This window comes from Tenrec ecaudatus, chromosome 12, assembly GCF_050624435.1.
Source record: "Tenrec ecaudatus isolate mTenEca1 chromosome 12, mTenEca1.hap1, whole genome shotgun sequence".
NCBI classification, from domain to species: Eukaryota; Metazoa; Chordata; class Mammalia; order Afrosoricida; family Tenrecidae; genus Tenrec; species Tenrec ecaudatus.
The window spans coordinates 112,721,726-112,742,440 of record NC_134541.1 but is presented as its reverse complement, the minus strand read 5'-3'; the positions used below and the strand labels follow the sequence as shown (position 1 = coordinate 112,742,440).

Sequence of the window (20,715 nt, the reverse complement as noted above, 5' to 3'; positions counted from 1 at the left end):
TGAATGAGAGAGAACCCTATCTGCTGGTTTGCCCCCAATTCCCACTCACAGCGACCCATCAGGTCACGGAGCAGCTCAGGAGTCTCCAGGGCTGTGGGCATCACAGAGCCACACAGCCACGCTCTCTCCCAGAGCAGCCGGGAGTTCGAGACAGAAACCTTCTGCTTGGCAGCCGAGTTCTTTAACGACTGTGCCGCATTTGGAAGCACCGTTCACACCTCAGCCCAGGAAACGTTCCAAAGGAAGAGCGGCAGAGTGTGAAAACGCAATCGTGCAAGAGCCTCCAGAACACACATGACCAATTCCTCTGAAAACGCTCCCCGAGAGGACTCGAAATCCAGAAGCAAAGGTAAAGACCCGCACGCTCAGCAGAGCTCAGATGACTCGAAATCCAGAAGCAAAGGTAAAGACCCGCACGCTCAGCACAGAGCTCAGATGGGCTCCGTGCTGGCCGAGGACAGCAAGAAGCCAAGTCGCAGGCTGGGGAGACGTGCACAGCTTCTATTACGAAGGGCTAAACGCCCGTCGTGTCAACGGCGCCTGGAATAGAGGAAGACGGCCGCCAGGCTGTAGACACAGACTCGGCTGCGAGGGAGGAAATGCGACGGCAGAAGAGGGAGAGGCAACTAAAGCTACGAGAAGACAGCGCGTCCTTTCAAGTGGGACCGTCCACACAGTGGGCACCTCTGTTGGGAAGACGAAGGGGAAAAGGTCGTCTCCTACATGGCTGGTGGGGCACAGAGCGGCACAGCCCCTGTGGCGGGGGCCTTGTAAATGATGGGTGCCAACTCCACTCCAGGACGTGAGTCTACCCGCCAAGTAAAGACACGGAAGCATGAGGTTACTCGTCAAAGGACTGTTTTCAACAGCAACACACAAACCACCTCTACGCACCAACTAAGACTGGTTTAGCACACAAGAGCACATCCGCCCAGTGGAGCGCGATGCAGCTGCGAAACCAGAAAGGACGCTCCACGAACACATCCGCTGCTCCGAAAAAATAAACCGCAGTCCTAGGCACAGTGACCCTGCCGGCAGCAATGTGATCAGAGCTCCCTCTTCTTCCCACCCCGCAGATGCAGGCTCACAGGCAGCGACCTGGGATCCGGTCTCAGTTGTCGCTGATGGGAGTCTACTGCCCTGGAGTGTGGGCAACCACTGAGCCAAACTGCGACTCAAGGAGGCGGTGAGAGCGTGGGTGCTGCGTGCTCATGCTCTGCTGTTAGTGACAGTCCGTGTGTGCGACCCATGACCAGGAAGGCCCTCCCACCACCTACAGGTCTCCCCAGCTCTTGTAGAAAACAAGGGGAGCGTGCCCACCCCCTGCGGTACCACTGCCTACACCCTCAGAGGACTCCGGCCGCTTCCTTCCCATCAGCACAACGTACCTCCTGAGGCAACAGGCAGCAGCGCCCTGCTGCACAGGGACGGCAGGTGCCACACTGCCAGGACAGGAGGGAGGCCTCGGGGTAGCCCAGGATGTGAGTGGCCCATGCCCGCAGCCCTGAAAACCCGGCCAAGTGACCAAGACCTGCAGCCTCGAAGGCAGGCAGCCGGGCTTCCCCTGCTCTCGCCACCACCTGGAGTGTACCCCGCCCTGCACTCACCGTGGGGCTGAAAGTCAAGGTGACGTGCTTATGATAGCCGGCGGCGGAGAAGGAGACTTGGGGTAGGACATAGTCGAACTGGGACCTGGGGAGCGTGGAGTCCAGAAGCACCACGTAGCTCTAAGCACAGGAAAAGCCAGTCAGTCTGAGCAAGGGTCTTCACGAGGACAGGGCACCCACACCAGCGGGACGCAAACCCAGCCCTTGGCTACGACTGAAACCCCGCCTCGCACGTCTCAGCCAAGGCTTCCCCGGGAGCTGCTGCCACCAGCGAGGGCAGTGTGGCCCCTTGCTTCTGAGCACAGGCCACCACGACGAGGGGCCTTGAAACACCCCAGGTCAGCAGGGGTCAGTGGTGACCTCGGAGGTGGTTGCTGCTTTCAACCAGAATACGGCTGAGTTGTAAGGAGCACTATGCCAGCAGTCCATAAACTGGTCCCGTCTGAAAACCTGGGCTGACCAAGGGCCAGTCCCCAGCCCGTGAGCTGGGCCCCCACCACTACGTGCCCAGGCACCGCGCGGACCGCGCCAGGCCCAGGCCAGCTCTGCTCCCCTCCCCTGGCAGGACGGCTGTGCCGCCCCCGTCCTACGGGTGAACAGCAGAGTGTGCAGAAAGGCTTTGACTCACAGCGGCCCTGCGTGACAAAGCAGGGCTGCCCCAGGGACTTCCAGGTGTCCCCGTGAGGGCAGCTGACCAGGTCTTCCCCAGTTTGCAGCGTAACCGTGCTGCCTCCCGGGTTCCTGAGTAAATGGGTCAATTTGCGTGTGTGCTCTCTCTTGCACAGAAGTGCATGTGTGCACACACTGACTAAGAAAGCACCGCAAGGATTTCTACTAGCGACATACTGCTCTGGAGGATGGGATTAAGGCTGGCTGCTTTTTTTTTTCCTCAGAGCTTCCTGTTATATGTATTATTCAGAAAGAGGCACACAGCTGATTTGGAAAACCCAATCCGTCCACTGCACGTGGCTGGGAGGAGAGCCAGAGAGCTGGGTTTCCGTGCAGGCGCGCAGCAGTCACGGCGGTAGGTACCTCGCTGTCCCGGAGCAGCGGGGGGAAGTGGAAGAAGAGGGACTGGCCCAGAGACACCGTCTGGATCGGGTTGTCAAGGTTCTCGTTCTTGTAGAGCTTCACCTGACGAGAAGAACAAAGCCAGGTCAGCTTGGGAAAGGAGAGCATGGTGAACGCTTTGCACCAAACATGCCCAGGTTTGGGGGGGGGTGGGGGGGGTAGTAGTGGGCCTCTTTGGAAACTGGGGTATTTGAAAGAGAGTGTCCTCCCCAACAGGCTCTCCATCACCTGAGACGCTGCTAACGTGCCCGACAGAGAAGGCAAGGTATTAAAACATCCTAACCGTGGAGTGGAGTAGCGATCATAAGGCTACCGCCAGACAGCAGAGATGCTAACGTTTGCTGAGCATGCGCGGCGTGCCAGGCTGGCACGCGGCACGGTGGGTGTCTCATGCACAATTGCGAGTGTGATGCAGGCGCCAGCACCAGAGGCTGCACGGTTTGCACACGGCAGAGCCCGACGCTGAACGCAGCCAGACCGGGGAGGTCTTGCCCACTGTGCACGCCACTCCATGTGATGCGGACCTTACTCCCACGAGTCTCAGGGAAAACCCTGGCTCCTGCCCACTGGGCATTTCAGTCTCGGGGCTGCTTCAAGCTTAGTGTTTTGTTCCTGTTCTTTGTGTCTCTCGAGGCTGTGTGGACACCTGCAGTGGGGCAGGAGGAAGAGGATGGGCCCGTCCTGACTGATGTAAAGACGGTGAGGCACCCCGAAGATGCCAGGACGCAGGCTGACACCTTTCTTTAGGTGCGGGAGTTCTCCTAAAACATCACCACGTGACCTTTCCTAAAAGTATCATAGGAGCCATGGCGTGTTCTTTTGTTCTGAAGACGTACCTCTGAATTCATCACCCCATATTTATACATCTGGGCATTTCAAATCATTTCAATTCCCAACTGCTCTGAGGAATTGGAAAGTGTTACCAACGCTGGACCAACGAGCTAACACAGTAGCCCTTATGGGGCACCAAGGCTGGCCTCCCATGATCTGCATTCCCCACCCTGTAGAGAACAACTGCATCTCCAGTTTGCCCTGAGACCATTCAACCCTGGCCCCTCGCTGACATCACCTGCCTGAGCCCCCAGGCACTCGAGTCTGAAACCACAGGGACAAAAGCGGGCGACAAACCTACACTCAGGTCCTCACTCAAGCCTGACATTAACTTTATATAAAACTCAATGTGCCCTAAGGTATAACTATTGGTCTCTCCACATCTGAACAAAGACATTTTAAAATTAATATCATAATAATAATAAATTCAAAGACATATTTGTGAACGATGAGTGGACCATGTGAGCCTCAGCCCCCATGGCACTGAACCAGAACCGGGCGGTGGCCAGCTGCCACTGCTGACCACTGGGAAAGGCATCACAAGAGGAGGACAGACAGGGAGGACAGTGTGGAGCTCACCAGTTTGGTAGAGACCAGTAAACTATGGATGGCCTTGCTACTGCCGTCATGTCAATACCAACCCTCAGGGACCCCAAAGAACAGAGAACTGCTTCATAGCTTTTCCGAGACTCCCACAAAGGAGCTTGTGGGTCTGAACTGTCAACCTTTTGGTTGGAATCCAATGCCTAAAACACAGCACCGCCAGGACCTTGAGACTGGCCCAGGCAACACCCCGCACTCCCGTCCTCTGTTCACGGGGTCTCTTCTAACCACACAGGCTTTGTGACGGATGGACGAGGCCCCGAGAGATAGGTCATCTAGTCCCGTTCCTTCATTTCGCAGGGAGGAGCGCCACGCATGTGCACATGCAGTGACCGGCCTGAGGCTGCACAGCAGGCAACACCAGTGACAGGAGAAGCCTGGCCTACCTGGCACCACACCCCACCCCCAACGCCCGCCCCCCCCGCCACCAGATTTAAAGACTAAAGTGACACTTTGTCTTAAAACTACCTTTCCATGTTAGGTTCCAGACTGCATCAGTACCATCCCTCCAGAGACTGACAGGTACCTGAAGCAGGAGTTCACTCGCCCCCGAGAGCAGCAGTGGGTCCCACAGACCTGCTTCGGACCGGAGCGCCTTCCATCCCAGCCCTAACCAGCCCCCTGGGAGCAGCCCACCGTCAATACGGAGAAGCCCAGGCAGCCTGCTCCTCCTGGTCTCAGAGCCCCCAGGACACACTGGTTCAAACCCTTTATACTGTGAGCTGGGGGGCAGTTCATAAAGCAGATTCGTTGGATTTCAACTCACCCCTTGCAATCCCTCAGCACACTATCACTCGCCCCACTTCCTCCTTGTTTCCAGCTCCCTTCCTCCTCTCCTCACCCTCTGGACTTCGTCCTTGAGGAAAGGCTGCCCTTTGGATCTTAAATGGTTGACCATTCCACCACAGGGGTGAGCTCAGTTCTACACGTACAGGGTCACAAACAGCCAGAGTCTTGGGGGTCCCACTGGTTTCTATCTGACCAGTAGCCCTGATGATCTTTTATGATTTGGTAATATTTCAATCTTTAAAAAGATGGTCTTGTCCTAAACTGATGATGGTGATGTCTGTACAACTCTCCTTGGTGTGACTGAACTATTGAATTGTACGATAGGTGAATTAAATACTGCTGCGGGGTGGGGGAGCTGGTCATTAGCTTACCCACAACGTCGGAAGATACTCAGGGGAAGTGACCACATTTCCACTTAAGTCAAATTGATTAATCTGCCGGAAGACGATGATGTTTACGTCATCAATGTCATTATTCCCGACCTAGAGAGAGAGAGACGCTGATGTTGAGGGAGTTGGACGGAGCAGGACCATCAGCCACTGGATGCTCTGAGGGCTTCTTCACAGCAAACCTCCCTTCTTCAGGGAGCAGGAGGCCAGGTGCACAGTCACAACCTGACGGCAGGTGGGTCAGACCTGCACACGCACACACACTGCACACACACACTGTATGAAGTGCACAGCACTGGGGGGGGGTGCGTTTTCCTCTCATCAGCTTTCACACAGCCCAGAAACCCCTGCTCCAAGCCAGCTCCTCTTGAGGCAGAGACGCTCAGGGGGCTCTGAGCCCCAGCTACCCGCTTTGGGCAGGGGTATGTGCCCATTTATGCACCCCGCCGACCACGACTGCTGTGACCTGGCAGAAGCCACCTTGGCAGGGGAGCAAACACGCTGACACCTGGCACCCAGAGCCCTTTCAAAGGCAGGGGCCACACCAATGTCACGGAAAGCCCTCCCTGGCCCCGCACTCCCCAGGACTGACTGGTGAGTGGCATGAGTTCCGATCTGGCTCATGGCGACCCGGCACGAGCACAGCAGCGCGGCCCCCAGGTTCTCCACCGAGACCTTGGAGAGGCGGGCGGCCACGCCCACCTGCTGAGGCACCACCAGGTGAGTTCGAACCACCACCCTTGGAGCCAGAAGTCAAACACCTAACCGTTTGCACCACCAGAGCAGCCGGCTCCCTCCACTCTGACCCTCCACTCTGCGTGTCTGCCGCTGTGCGCCTTGGAGTCACAGCCGACTGGGGCGGCCCCCCGGGCAGAGGGAACCGGCCCCACAGGGTCTCTACAAGAGTGGACGGCCAGGTCGGTCCTGCCAGAGTGGCTCGTGGGCTTGAACTGCTGGCCTTCTGGTTAGTGGCCAAGCGCTTAACCGTTAACTAGGGCTCCTTCCTTCGTGTTCAATGTTCACTTAATAAAGCCACCAAATTAGGGGAGGGTGGGAGGAGAAAGGGGGAAACGATCACAAAGATCAACCTAGAATCCCCTCCCAGGGGGACGAATACTGGAAAAGTGGGTGAGGGGTGATGGAGGACAATGTAAGATAAGGAAAAAATAATCTAGAACTTATCAAGGGTTTGTGTGGGAGGGGGGAAAATGGGGAGTGGGTATCAGGGGCTCAAGTGGGAAGAGAGTGCTTTGAAAATGATGATGATGGAGGAGGTGGGGAAAGGAAAACAAAAGGATGAATACAAGGAAGAAAAGGGTAGTGGGGTCATAGGGCATTAATCCACCCAAGGGGAGGGTATTGTTTGTATCTCCACAGGGAAAGTGGGACCAGACTTCAACCCAGTGTCGCAAGGTGTGAACGCAATATCCCGGTGTGGAGGAGGGAACCGGTGGAGAGGTCTGGGAGGCTGGCCCCAGCACCATAAATTAAGTGGATTCCTGCCCCTTCCCCGAAAAGAATTTTTTCCAAAGGACGACATTGACTCTGCAGCTCTGGGAGATGGACATATTTGATCAGAGCACACGGGAGCAGATGAAGGGGCAGGAGGAGAGAGTGGAGCACAGCCTGGCCCACCAGGCCGTGATGATGATGTTCCTGAGTAGAGCAGCCAGTCCACAGAGAAAACAACATGGCTGGCCCCACTATGAGACATGATGCCCCTCAGTGACTAAGGGCGATACAGGGGACAGCACCGGAGACACAGTGTGGGAATTGCACCTGACCTGATCCCACCACACCGAGGCAAATCACTGGGGGAGTGCAGCGGAACAGCAAGGGAATGGAGTGGCAAGGTCCCCAGGGAATGCTGAAAGTGGACTTCGGGGCCAGGGCGTGGTGCCCCAACAGACTGGACTGGAAAACGCTCCTAAGGGCCAGCAAACGATCCCTGAACTAACTACAAGCTTTTCTCTTGTGAACTGTTTTATTCTGTTCTTTGTCAGTGGTTTGTTTTTGTTGTTTTGTTGTCTGGTTGTATACTGTTGCTTTGTTTTCCTCTGTCTAGTTTTCGTGCATGTTAGTGACTCCACAGGTCTGTCTGAATAGGACAGGCTGGATGAACTATCTGGAGGAAAAACAACGGGACCGACAGTTTTGGGGGGACTTGGGGTGGGGGGGTAGGGGGGTAAGGAAGTGGTGTTAACAAACCCAGGGACAAGGGAAAAACATGGGACCCCAAATGGTAGAGAAGTGGGAGTGGCAGGCCTGGTGGGAAATGATCAAGGGTAAGGTTGCTTAGAGAAGAGGTATACTCTAGCCCAGGTGGCGATGAAGCATGGTAGTAGGGCAGGAGGAAAGTCAAGGGAGATGGAGGAAAGAGCTAGGAGTCAAAGGGCATTCATGGAGGTCTAGACAAAGACATGTACATGCAAATATATATAGGAGGATGGGGAAATAGATCGATGTGTCTATATTTATAGGTCAAGTATTAAGGTGGCGGAAGGACCTTGGGCCTCTACTCAAACACTCCCTCAATGCATGAATACCTTCTTTTATTAAATTGGAACTCTATGATGCTCACTCTCCCGACACAACGGCTGGAGCCAAAGTGTGTGAACAAGTAAATGTGGTGAAGAAAGCTGATGGTGCCCGGCTATCAAAAGAGATAGTGACTGGGGTCTTAAAGGCTTGAAGATAAACAAGCGGCCATCTAGCTCAGAAGCAACAAAGTCCACATGGAAGAACACACCAGCCTGAGTGAGCGAGTGGTCCCAAAGGGATCAGTTACTAGGCATCAAAGAACAAAAAATCATATCATTGACTGCACACCTCCATGATAGGATCGCTGAAGACAAATGGGTGCATAAACAAATGTGGTGAAGAAAGCTGATGGTGCCCGGCTATCAAAAGAGATAGTGTCTGGGGTCTTAAAGGCTTGAAGGTGAACAAGCGGCCAGCTAGCTCAGAAGCAAATAAGCCCACATGGAAGAAGCACACCGGCCAGTGCGATCACGAGGTGCCCAAGGGACCAGGTATAAGGCATCATGCAAAAAAAAAAGATATAAGTGTGTGTATGTATGTGTATATATGTGTATATGTATATATGTATGTATATATATATCATATTAAATGAAGGGGGAAGTGCAGAGTGGAGACCCAAGGCCCAAGTGTCGACCAATGGAGATCCCCTCATAGAGGGGTTTAGGAGAGGAGATGGGTTAATTAGGGTGTGAGGTAGTATCGATGAAGAACACAGCTTTCCCCCGGATCCTGGATGCTTCCTCCCCCCAACTACCATGATCCGAATTCTACCTTGCAGGGCTGGATAGGACAGAGGCTGTACACTGGTGCATATGAGGGTTGGAGGTACAGGGAATCCAGGGTGGATGATACCTTCAGGACCAAGGGTGTGAGGGACGATGCTGGGAGAGTGGAGGGTGAGTGGGTTGGAAAGGGGGAACTGATTACAAGGATCCACATGTGACCTCTTCCCTGGGAGAGGGACAGCAGAGAAGGGGGGAAGGGAGACTCCGGATAGGGCAAGATATGACAAAACAACGATGTATAAATTACCAAGGGCATATTAGGGAGGGGGGAATGGGGAGGGTGGAGGGGAAAAAAAAGAGGACCTGATGCAAGGGGCTTAAGTGGAGAGCAAATGCCTTGAGAATGATTGGGGCAGGGAATGTATGGATGTGCTTTATACAATTGATGTATGTATATGTATGGATTGTGGTAAGAGTTGTATGAGTCCCTAATAAAATGTAAAAGAAGAAAAAAAAAAAAGAAAATGATGATGGCGGCATATGTGCAAATGTGCTTGACACACTGGAGGAATGTATGGATTGTGATAAAAGATGTAAGAGCCCTGATAAAAGTATTTAAAAATAAATAAAGCCACCAAGAGTCAGTCTCTCCCAACCCAAACCCTCTCGTCCAGCACCACCGAGTTATGTGGGAAGTCTGACCACAGATGGATCTGGGGGCATCCTGCCCACTGGAGGCCGCCTCCTTTGGCGCTCAATTTTGCTGCGTCATCATGGAACTCAAAGGACTCCGCGCACCAACGGGAAGAAAAACGCACCTAACAGAAGACTAGGTAGTCCGCCCCCGTGAAGCCGCCCACCCTCTGCCACCCGACTGCAGAGGCTCCTTCTGCCTCCAGGGCTGCTGGGCACAGAGAGGGGGAAGGGGGTGGGGGACGGGGATGGACACACGACAAGAATGCACCTTCCTTTCCTAACCTATGGCAGCCCATCAGCTGCTGCCTGGGAAGACGACACCTGTCTAGGAGGACCCTTCAGGAGGGACCACAACAGCTGAAGTGCAGACGGCCAGGAGAGCCCCAGAGCGTCTCTGCTCGGGGAAGCAGCAGTCAAGTCCAGAGCAGCCACAGAGCTTCCCGTCTTACCTCGATGACCCGGTGATGGGGCAGGGCCCGTTCAATGTGGTCGTTGCCTTCTGCCTTGAGCTGAACGTGGTACACACACCCCGGCTGCAAGGAAGCACAGCAGCTTAGTCCCTAGAAGGGGGCTTGTGGCAGAAAGCCTGGCTGCCCCTGGTCTTCCCAGCTCACGCGCCAATCTGTGGCCCATTAACCTTCCCAAGGGTCACTGGAGAGAGCACCCTGACATTGCAGCGCGGGTCAGTCGCTCAGCCAAGGGGCCATGAACAGACGGCCACAGAAACGAGGTGCTCAACCCACCCAAGAACAGGAGTCAGTCTACACGAGAACGGGCCACGCGGGTGAACCTCAGAAACACGATGCTCGGTGAACCCCACCAGACTGCTATCACAGGACCCCACTGAGAGGAAATACCAGGATGGTGAATGTGCCAACAGAAGCTTAGCTGTGGTTCCCATGGCCTTGAGGAGTGGGGGGCTTAGCGTTGAAGGGGCGCCGAGTGACCACCTGGGCTGATAAGGCACTACTGGAAATAGTGGTAATGGCTGCCCAGCCTGGTCAAGGTCGCCCAAAATGGTAGAGACGGCAGTATTCGTGCGAGGAGAGGGGCTTCCCGGAAAAAAACTGAACTGGAAGATAGTGAAGTTTTCCCACGGGCTTTCTGACGCCTTCGCGTATCTATTTCACCCACGTGAGGCTGTTAACCAAAGACAGACCAGCACCCTCATAAGGAACTCGCAGCCTGCTGGGACCCCAATCCTGCCCTCCTCTTCTCGTCAAGGCACCTTCAGTTCAGTTCTGCCTTTCCCGCTGCAAGCAGCCTGCTCTTATTCACACAGCCACCGTCCCTGGCTGCCCACGGCCCCCGCCACCTGCAAACGTGCGCGCTGACATCTGGGAGGACCGAGGCGAAGAGGGGACGTTATTTCTGGGGCACAGGATTTCAGACTTCTTTGTGATGACTTCTTCCACCCTACCCTTCGTACAGGGGCCTGGTGAGCGGGCAGCGACTGCCAGCACGGTCCAGCCGAGGACTGTGCTCGCCCAGCAGCGCTTGCTCTGGAGAAACGACGTCAAATGTAAGCAGGGGGCGGGCTCCAGTGTGGAGAAGCAGCTTGAGGGGACACCGGATTAGCAGCAGAGCGCATTTGTGCGTGGCTGATACAGCTCCAGGCGCCCACACTGAGCCATGCCAACATCAGCTCTCCATGTGCAGAGCCGTGTCTCAATGGCACTCAGGACTCATCGGCCAGGAGTACCTCCAGGTGATAACTTGGGGGGGGGGGGGTGCTGTCTTCTCTCACATCCACCTCTCCCCTTTTCTACTCTGTCTTGAGTTACTTCAAGAGCATGTGGAATCTCTGCAGAGAAAACACAGCTATGATCTTGATGAGAGAAACAAAGAGCAAACGCAGGGCAAACCACACTCGGGAGCACCAGCAGCCAGCTTAGCTCGCTGATCGCTCCGCTAAGACTGGCAGCTTTGGTTCGAGAAGAGCTGTTTGCGTCTCAGACCCAAACCCACTGCTTCGTCAATTCCAACTCTGTGTGGTGGAGCCGAAGGACTGCTCCATGGGGAGTCCTAGCTGTGACCTTGAAGGAAGCACACGGCCAGGCCTTGCCTCCCCTGTGCTCCAGGGTGGGCGCCCTCGCTGGGCTTCAGGCTGCGTCGTCAGGTGCCAGCTACCTGCACTCTCCAGGGGCCTCAGGTGCAAACATTACTTGTGAGACAGGTGAGACCCCAGCTCGGCAGCAGGCACAGACCACCCGCTCCAGGCCCCGGGGGCGGGGCTCTGTGGCCCCCACTGGTCCCGATGACCACGTCACAGCAGGCTGCCTCCACCACACCGCCGCATCCCTCCTCGGCCATCTTGGTAGATGGCCGCTCCCAGATGTCCTGACAGTGCCGGGAGAGCAGTAGGGTCAGCCAACTAACAGGCCCAGCTGCTCATCCTCAAACCCAAACCAAACCAAAGTCACTGCCACGGAGTCGAGGCCAACTCACAGCAGCTGAGGGCAGAGTAGAACTGCCCCCCCCCGGGGGGGTGGAGTTTCCGACACGGCAACTCTTTATGGGAGTGGAAAGCCTGTGGAAGCCAGGCTCCATCAGCTCGGCATCACACAGTGAGAAACGTGACTGCACGCTAGCGCAAGCCTTCCCTGTGGGCGGTGCCAGCTGCCCCCGCCCGGAACGCCCAGTGAGTCCTGATGGCTTCACACCTGCGCTGAGGAGGGGAGGGGGGCTGGCGGCGTCTCTGCGGCCCGGCTGTTAGCCTGTGACAGTGCTCCTCCCAGGAGCTGGCCCCCACGGGGCAGCCGAGAGCTACAGGGCACACCAGCAGGTAAAGTCGTCCAGACGCGTGTAGGCGAGACAAGATGGTCGCCGTTACTGATGAATCTGGCAGAGCCACCACAAGACGCGCAGTGTCGGCACAGCCAGGTCCGGGAGCCTGCCCAGATGCTGTGCCCAGCTCCGCCCACTGGCCCACAGGAAAAGGTATACTGCAGTTCTGAGCATAGCTGGGTCAGAGAGCCCCGCTCCCCGCCCCGACTAAGTCTATCTAAGCACTCTGCTCCTGAGCAGCCTCTCGACCGACTCCCGGTGGGGAACACCTGGGCTGAGGGGATTCTTGACTTGGGGAAGAACAGCATGATCCTGATGTCCAGAACATAAACAGACTGATGGACGGGCATCTGAGCTCACGTGATATTTACGGAACTCTGAGTCTGTCACCAAGCTACAGCCGAGGCCAACCACCAGCACCACTTGTGGATCAACCAGGCAGGCTAGGGAGCAGCCCCCGGCTGCTGGTGGCTCAGCACCCTGTGTGCTGTCCACTCCCCACCAAGTGCCCGCCCGCCCCGTGATGTCTACAAGAGACTTCGGCAGCCCCTGAGCAAACGAAGGAAGAAGCAATCGAAGGAAAGCCGCAGGAGAAGGACCACGCCGATCGTTCCCCATCTTTCCTTCAGCCTCAGAACTGCAGCCATTGACACAGCGGCGGGCGGTTCCGCCCACCCCATTCTCAGTGTCCTGGAGGTACTGTCCGGCATCTCTCAACACAGGATGGACACGTCCCCCGAGAACCCGCTCCCGTCTCACCAGCAATCCACGTAGCCGGAACTTGCCCTCTTCGTCGGTCACTGTGTCTTCTCCATAGACGCTGCAGTCGCTCTGGCCCACGGCTTCCACGGCCACGCCCTGCTCTGGGTCTCCGTTCAGAGAAGAAACGGTGCCATAGCAACTGGAGCGACAGGAGGGCACCAAGTCACCGGCTGGCGGTCTCTCGGGAGAGCGCCGGGCCCATCAACAAAATGTGCGCAAGTCTGCACCCAGTGACTGAGGCCACGTAGGGGGGCTCTGCATGTGCGGGCATGTATGTAGCTACGCAGTATACATACAAGGTGACTTCAAGAGGCTCATTACAAAACCGCACCGTGTTTCCCACGGACGTTTCCGAGGGCCCCCTGGTGTACATACGAACACACATGCAAGCAGCATTTGGAGCAACGCTCGATGGAAGCATCCAGAAAACGGACAGATAGAAATCGCAGTCACCACCTCACCGCCAGCCTGCCGGACAGAGTACAACTGCCCCTGGCTGCCCCTGGGGGAGGCCGACTGTGACTCTTTGTGGAGTGGAAAGCCTCCTCTTTCTCCCCAGGAGTGGCTGGTGGTTTCACACTGCAGGCCCTGTGGCTAGCACCCCAAGCTGTCACCCACCAGGCCACCAGGGCCGGCTGGGAAACGGGAGCAGGAGGACAATGGTAGCATATTCTTCTGTCAACATTCGGAATTTTTACTCTAGTGACTTCTCTTTCTTTCAAAATCCTTAATTCAAGCTTGAAACTTACAAACAAAAAACCTTTTAGCAACTGCATACCTTGAACAATGTGAAATTCTGAACAATTTCAAAACAGGAACGCGGGGCCTGAGCAGCTTGTTTGCGAGATTAGACAGAAAGGTCAGCCGCCAACCACCTTCACCCACGGCCCACGTGCCCTGCCTCCCAACAGCTGCCTGACGCCTGGGAAGGGCTTCGGCAGCAAGCGTGTGAGGGCGCCTCCCCCCCAGCTTGGCCTGGCGCGCGAGAGGTGGGCAGGGATGCTCACCTGTAGGCCGTCCGATAGCCAGTGATGGTGATCTTCAGGTTCTGGCCCTCCTGCACCTCGATCATTTGTGAGGACGGCTCAAAGCGGAACTCTTTCATCATGGGTTTGAAGTAATACTGCCCGGGGCTCTGGGGGAGACAAGCACACCGTGAGCCTCGGTGGCCACACTGTGGATGGCTTGAAAGGGGGACAGCAGAGCTAGGAGGACCAGAGTCAGGCCACACTAGCTTGAGGGCTCCCGGAAAAGAAGTAATAGCACTCCCCCTGCTGCTCTCTCTCAGAAATAACTGCATGAAAGCAATGACAACAAGACAATGGCTGCAGCTGGCATCTCCGTGAGCCGCCAGGCCTCCTTGGGGGAGAAGACCGTTTGAAGCTAAGCAACAGAGGCTGAGAAGCATACCTGCCTGAGAGGACAGAGAACCAGCAGCAGAGGGAGCCCAGCTCCGCAGCTTTGGAGATGCCTCGTTGCCTTATTATGACAGCCTGGTGACACTCATCTCACTCCTCGGACAAGAAGGCCAGTAACGTGGCCTTCCTGGGTCACCAGTCAGGAGCCCGGACACTACCTCAAAGGAAAGCATCCTGCTGTCTTCCTCCATGGGAGCCAGGTTTTCTGGGTGAGCCCGCCTCTCCCCACAGGTCTCCCAACAGCGGGCCATGAGGACCACGATTTGCTGACAGGATGCTCCCCTTCCACAGGTGACTTCTTTGACTTTTATTTGAGTCAGAGTGAGAGAGTCCCCAGGTTGCTCTCCGCACCTCATTGAAACGGGAGAGGAAGCTGGCCCAGGCTCACCGCCCACTCACTCCAACGCCACACTCAGGGACCACACACCATCCATCCCCACGGCACTTCTGGAAGTGTCATGGGCAGCCCGGCTGCGGCCCCTTCCTTCTGCCTGGGGGCCTGGGCTGGCCCGCAAGTACAGGAGGAGGGCCTCACCTGGATGCCAACCTCAGCCTCAACTGCTGCCACTTTTCACAAACACTGCAAACCAACCAGCCAGAGCAAGCTGCCATGGGCACAGCGTGGCACTGCGGTGCGCCACAGGCGAGTCCCAGCGAGGAGCCAGGGCGACGTCTTAGTGACAGTGGCTGACCGGAAAACAGGACGCCTGTGCAGGAGGAGTGGGAAGCTGCAGCTTCCCACTGTAGGACAAGCAACGCTGCCATTACGTCTGTCCCCAAGGATACACAAGCCACACCCAACGGGCTTCCTCTCCTCACACTGTCAAGTGCTCCGTGCCCCTGCTCTCTGGGGGACGTGACAGAGGGGGCCCTCACCAGGTTGGAGAACGTCAGAATGCCATTGTCCTGAGTCAGGAGGTTGGAGCGAAACACGCCGCCGCTGAGGGACAGGAGGACCCCGGGCAGGGGCTGGTCGTCTTCAGCTTTTATCTGGGGGCGAAAAAGAAACATCTGAGCAAGGGGGACTCGAAACCGTGCCGAGTATAATTGCACAAGGTCATTCCGACTGGATTTATTTTCACTTAAGTTGCTATTCACAAGTGAGACATGGCCAATCGTGCAGGAGTGAACGTTGCTTGTGGCGTATAGCCTTCCAGAACTTTCTGGGCCGCCTCACTGCTGCTTCCTGGCTGCACCACGCTCCAAACCAGGGGTCGGCAAGACAGGGCACAGTGAGCAGCCGGCAGCTTCGGTGACCCCTAACATGTGTATCTTGGTAGGCCTGGCTTTTCCCTCTGTTTCTAAGCATTGTTCTGACGAGGCACCCACGTGGCAGCGGGTGGGTGCGTTTTAAATCCAGAAAGAAACAAAAGACCAATGCCACTGCCCTCAAGCCCGCTTCCACCCGATCAGGCCTTGCAGTCCCAGCAGAACCGCACCACAGGGTTTCTGCCGCTGCCCCTTTCCTTTCCAGGTCTCCTGACCTTGCAGCTAGCAGCTCAATCAATTGCTCCCCCGCCCCCCGCCCGGACACACACATACACACACACACAGCACCGCTGGGGCTCCCTGCCCGGCTCCCTCTGTTGATGCAGAAAGCTGTCACTCGAGTGCAGAGCAGAGTGGCTGTGAGCACTCAGCAGCCAGGCAGCCACGCCTGAGCCAGACATGGATGTCGTTTTCACGGCTACAAAGTTAACCCCCAAAGCAGAACTGCAGAACCTTCCTGCAAATTCCTCCGTTGCGCACTGGGGCTTCTAACCACATGTCTAATGCTGGCCTCTCCCAGCCTTGCTCCCGTTCCTCCTGACAGCTTCTCTCTCTCTCTCTCTCTCTCTCTGCGTGGCGGCTCTTTGCGCACTGGGCCTGTCTTCCCAGCCGGGACGGCTTTTCCTTGAGCTTAAAGTGTATTGGTGTTCTGTGCGCTCCAATCTGTGACTCTTCCTCTTTGGCCTCTCAAGGTATGATTGAGTGAAGGGTGCCCGGACTCAATCTGTACAGCCTAAAGACTGCCGCTTCCCAGAAGGGCTGGGGAGGCATCACGACGCCCCATGCACGGGAGGATGAACAGGTAAGACACTCCCCGAGGCACAAATGCCCTAAAGGCACCCGAGCCTCCGAGGACGGTGAGTGAAGCAGTCAGGCAGAAGAGCGCATCCGTGCGGGGTCTGACTGCCTGCACAGCGAAAGCAGCGCCCCATCCAGCGCCAGGATGCGCAGCAGCGGCCGCCTGGGAAGGGGGCAGGAGAGGGGAGATGACAGGCGCCCAAGGAACCTCTGGTGGGTACTGGACTGCTAACTGTAAGGTCGGTGGTTCAAACCCAGCAACTGCTCCGCGGGATAAAGATGAGGCCGTCTGCTCCTGTAACAACTGCAGCCACAGGAACACCAAGGAGCAGTGCTAGGCTCCAGGGTTGCCGTGGGTTGGATGGCTATGGGCTTGGTTTTTTTTAATCATGTTCACTCTTTGGTCAATTGCGCCTCCAAGAAACGACTTAAATTAGATGGAAAGTTTTAGGGGCCGTGAGTGTGTGTTAGTGGGGAACGACTCAGAAAAGGAGGCGAGAGCCTTTGCATAACTTGAAGACTATTATCAACACCACTGAAACATAGAGGTACACACGGTTGAATGGGTGTATGTTTTGCTGTGTATATTTTGAACAAGGAAAGTGCTTCTTAAAACCGTGTTACCTCAAAGCTTATGCCGGCCAAGGCATATGCCTTAAAGTCCCCTGTGGTCCCGTCCACCGCCGTCAGAACATAGCCCTCCTTCCGCGAGGTCACGGTGTACTCCCGGTCACTGTGCAGAGGCCCAACCCTGGATTGACACAGAGGAAAGTACTGCAGATGACTGTGTTCAAACCCAGGGGCTGCCATTTCTTTAGGAGAGGGGCCAAAGCAAACATTTCTCGGTCGGGGCCTTACCCATAGGCACCTTTCTCATCGGTATACACAGTAATCAGGGGAGAGCTCGCCCCCTTCTCACGAATGACGATCTCCACTCCTTCCAACTCAGGGTGGATTCGGCCTTCCAGAAATAAGCCCGCCTTCCCGTGGATCTCGATCAGCTTCCCCGGACAGCTCTCTGAACAGGGGGGAAACAGACAGAGAAATGGGACTTGGCTGTCGACGGAGAGAAACCCCATTCAAGAAAGGCCCCAGACAAAACCTGGGGCTGGCCCCAAGTGAGGACATTTAATATTGCAGAAGCCCCCATCCCTGTTAGTGGTCCACGCCCTGTACCTCGTGCTAAGGGTGTGGACAAGAAACCTAATGTGTGCGGGCTGGGTCATGTTCTTCCCTGGCTCCAGACCTCAATCACGAGACGAGGTCTCTCCTTCAGGGGAGAAGGAGCCGTGCCACGCAACTCCCAGAGACCCAGAACCAGCAACAGACTACCAGCAAGCCCTGCTCCCCAGCACCCTAACCACATCCCCACGGGCTCCTTGTGAAGCTGAGTAATCGGCCAGCAAATGCTCCCCAAGCCATCACTTCTAATGATCCGTGCCCCACAAGCCCTCACGTCACCCATCAAAAAAGTATCTGTCACTAGCAATTCAGAATACGAAGATGAGGCGCCCACGTTTGGTAATGGATGACTTGACACTACATTGTTAATCAGAGGACATCACAGAAAACTAAGTCTTTCTCCAAAGAGAGCATCTTAATTCTAAGAGCAGGTGTTACCCTTACTGATATGGACCACAGGTTCCCACACTTATTACTCAGCACCCCCCCCCCCAATTAACAATCTCCATCGTACAGCCTGCAATCCAGAAGGAAGCATCGGTGTCTGCTTTTTGCGGCCCCCCTGGACTGTGCACTGTGGGAAACACTGCTCTCCATCTCCCCCCCTCCCCACCCACGCACACACCCACCACGCGGTGAGATCCGTGTGCTAAAGAGGAAACGAGGACATGAGACAGCTCACCAGACCGCTCCCACCCCACACACAGAACCAGGAGCCCAGGGGGCAGGAGAGGTGTGCCCCGCGCTTGCGGAGATGGCTTTCACCTCCACTGACGACGGCTTCCACTGAAGGGGGGTGAAAGAGAAGCTCTTCAGATGAGGGCGTGACAGTGATTTTCTCTCCAGCCCTAAAACGATTAAGATGCATCAGTGTGGCCCGCTGGCTCTGCCCACCCTCCTCGGCGGCAGACCGGCACAGAGGGCGTCGCGGAGCAGAGCACAGGGGGACTTGCCGTGCCCAGTAAGAGAAGTCGTAGGAGAAGGGGCCTTGTAGCTCGTCTACCATCTCTTGCACAGGAGGCTTGGCCCTCTCTTCCCGGCCTTCCTCGGGGCCCTTCTTCTCCCTCTCCTGCCTGCGGGCCTCAATCTCAGCCAGCTGCTGCTCCCTGCGCAGCTCCTGCGCCGACTTCAGAGGCCCGAGCACCAGCGCGGGCTCGCTGTCGATGGAAGACCTGCAGGAAAGGAAGGGGTGGCCTGTAAGGCTCTGGTTGCCTGTCCTTGTCACCAGTGGATGCCGGAAGTGGATATGAAATCTTCTAAATAAGCGTCCAGCTTCAAAGAAGAAACAAACACTGAACATGCTCGCGGTCGTGGCTGCATCCTGTAGGTGGGACTGGAAGACAAGACCTTGACTTCACGCTGACCTGATGAGAGCTTGTCAGCCGTCACGCAGGCCACGGCGTTACCCCAGTGGCCACCGCTTCTCTGCATTCACCCAGGGCGTGTTTACCGAGAACACACGCTGTTCTGAGCCCTGGGGTCCGGAGGAAACACCATACACATGTTCCTACCTGGGTGGACCCACTTCCCGGGCAAGCAGCAGGTGACACAGGAAGAAGCACAACCGAGGAGATTGTGCTGGGGTGTGGGGTGAGGGGACCAGCCCAGGTCTCTGATGAGGGGCCATCCGTGCAAAGACACAGAGCGAGGAAGGACAAGTGCAAGCCCTTAGAGAAGCAGCTCTCACTCGGTAAGTTCACGGACAGCCCGGAGCCCAAGGCCCCGGTGTGAAGGGTCAGATCTCGACAGCCCTTGCCTTCTCTTCTGTGCTCAGTGGGATGAAAAGCCCTCGGGTTTTCAGCAGAGGAGCGACACAGTCGCTAGCGCTGAGGGCAGGCTCTGCTGACCAACAGGGAACACAGTGTGGGGAGGCCAGCGAGGCAGCTGTGCAGTGATCCAGCAAGTGGGGCGGTGGTGGCAGAGGACAAACGATGGTGGCCGAAGCATTAAGACACTGGGATATGGCCACAATTTGGATTATAAAGCCAAAGGTGGACTGATTTGGTCCTGACTGGGTACAGGACACAAGAAAATCCCAGGAACCACAAGAAAGAGGGATGACTGCTGACTTGGCGGATGGAAGGCACAGGCCAAAAGTGTGCCCGGGACATGGGGTCACCCCAGATGCCGGTGGCCGTGTCTAGCTGGAATCACACGGTTCTCACCGCCCCCGTGGTGCCAGTGAGAAAACTAGAAGGCCCTCGGCGGTTATGAAAATGGATTTGTCTAAACTCTGCACAGAGGCAACACGGAGTCACTTCAGCTAAGCACGTGGATTGCAGGTCAGACAGGGACTCGTGGTTCCCAAACAGGTCATCAGGAAAAGGTGTGCAGTCCTTGCAAGCATCCCTTCTCCATCCCCCCTGCCGGCTGTCTCGCCCACGCCCCGCCTGCCTCCCTGCCTCAGTCAACTTCCACTCCCCAGGTTTTCTGTTCTGTAGTCCGCAGCCAAAAAGCAAAAACAAAAAGCAAAGCTTCCCTCTATTTAAAACACACCAATAAGCGTCCAAAGCTCACAGGACAAGGCTTGATTGAGGCCCTTAGCTTGGCCGACCTCTCCACCAACTTCCCTCCGCTCACACGGTCAGACGCCGGGCACACAGCACCACACACTGGTGTAGCTTTGTGGTGACTCGACTGGACAGTGCCTTCGAGCAGGGCACGGGTTGAGCCCTCGGCCAGGGCCGACACACTGAAGAGCCCCCAGACGTACTTTGTGCATGGGTAGCTGGATGGACAGGTGGTTGGCGAGCCAGATGGAAGAGAACCACTGGGACTGTCACTGTCGTCACGCTGACTGACTCACAGTGCAGAGCGCGCCCCTCGATGACGTCACCTTTTCCGAAGGAGACCGCCCCACCCCTCTTGTTTACAGCGTGGCTGTGGGGCTCCCGTGCCAGCCGAGGATGCCTGCCCGCTGCACCCTCGATGGAAGTGAGGCAGAGGAGCGTCCTCAGGCTGCCAATCCGTTTGACGGAGACGGTCATGTTGCTGCCACCCGCTTCCTTCCGTTTCTGGAGAGTTGGGGTGCCTCCACAGCAAAGAGCCCACTCCCAGGCAGCACCCACGTGAACCCGGCCCCGACAAGGGCTGCCTTTCAAAGACTCCTCCCACGGTCCTTTGTGGACGGTGCCATTTCCACCTCCCACCCCGAGAAACGCTCTCAAGAAATCGGGCGACTTTTCTGAACTTAGGAAAATACCTGTAGTACAACAAATGAGCTCCAGAGGGGTCACGGTTGTTTCCT

General features: G+C 56.3%; 1 protein-coding gene across 1 annotated transcript in view; it reads right to left on the bottom strand.

Moving 5' to 3' along the window:
• LOC142462563 (BOS complex subunit NOMO1) overlaps nt 1–20,715 on the bottom strand; it is a 57,431-nt gene that overhangs the window by 2,038 nt on the left and 34,678 nt on the right. The window contains exons 19-29 of the mRNA XM_075564552.1: nt 18,422–18,640; nt 18,234–18,316; nt 17,145–17,304; nt 16,911–17,037; nt 15,096–15,209; nt 13,809–13,936; nt 12,799–12,940; nt 9,702–9,785; nt 5,273–5,383; nt 2,640–2,741; nt 1,608–1,727 (exon numbers count right to left, since the gene is read on the bottom strand). Coding sequence (XP_075420667.1) covers nt 1,608–1,727; nt 2,640–2,741; nt 5,273–5,383; nt 9,702–9,785; nt 12,799–12,940; nt 13,809–13,936; nt 15,096–15,209; nt 16,911–17,037; nt 17,145–17,304; nt 18,234–18,316; nt 18,422–18,640 — 1,390 coding nt within the window. The remainder of the gene's footprint in view (nt 1–1,607; nt 1,728–2,639; nt 2,742–5,272; nt 5,384–9,701; nt 9,786–12,798; nt 12,941–13,808; nt 13,937–15,095; nt 15,210–16,910; nt 17,038–17,144; nt 17,305–18,233; nt 18,317–18,421; nt 18,641–20,715) is intronic.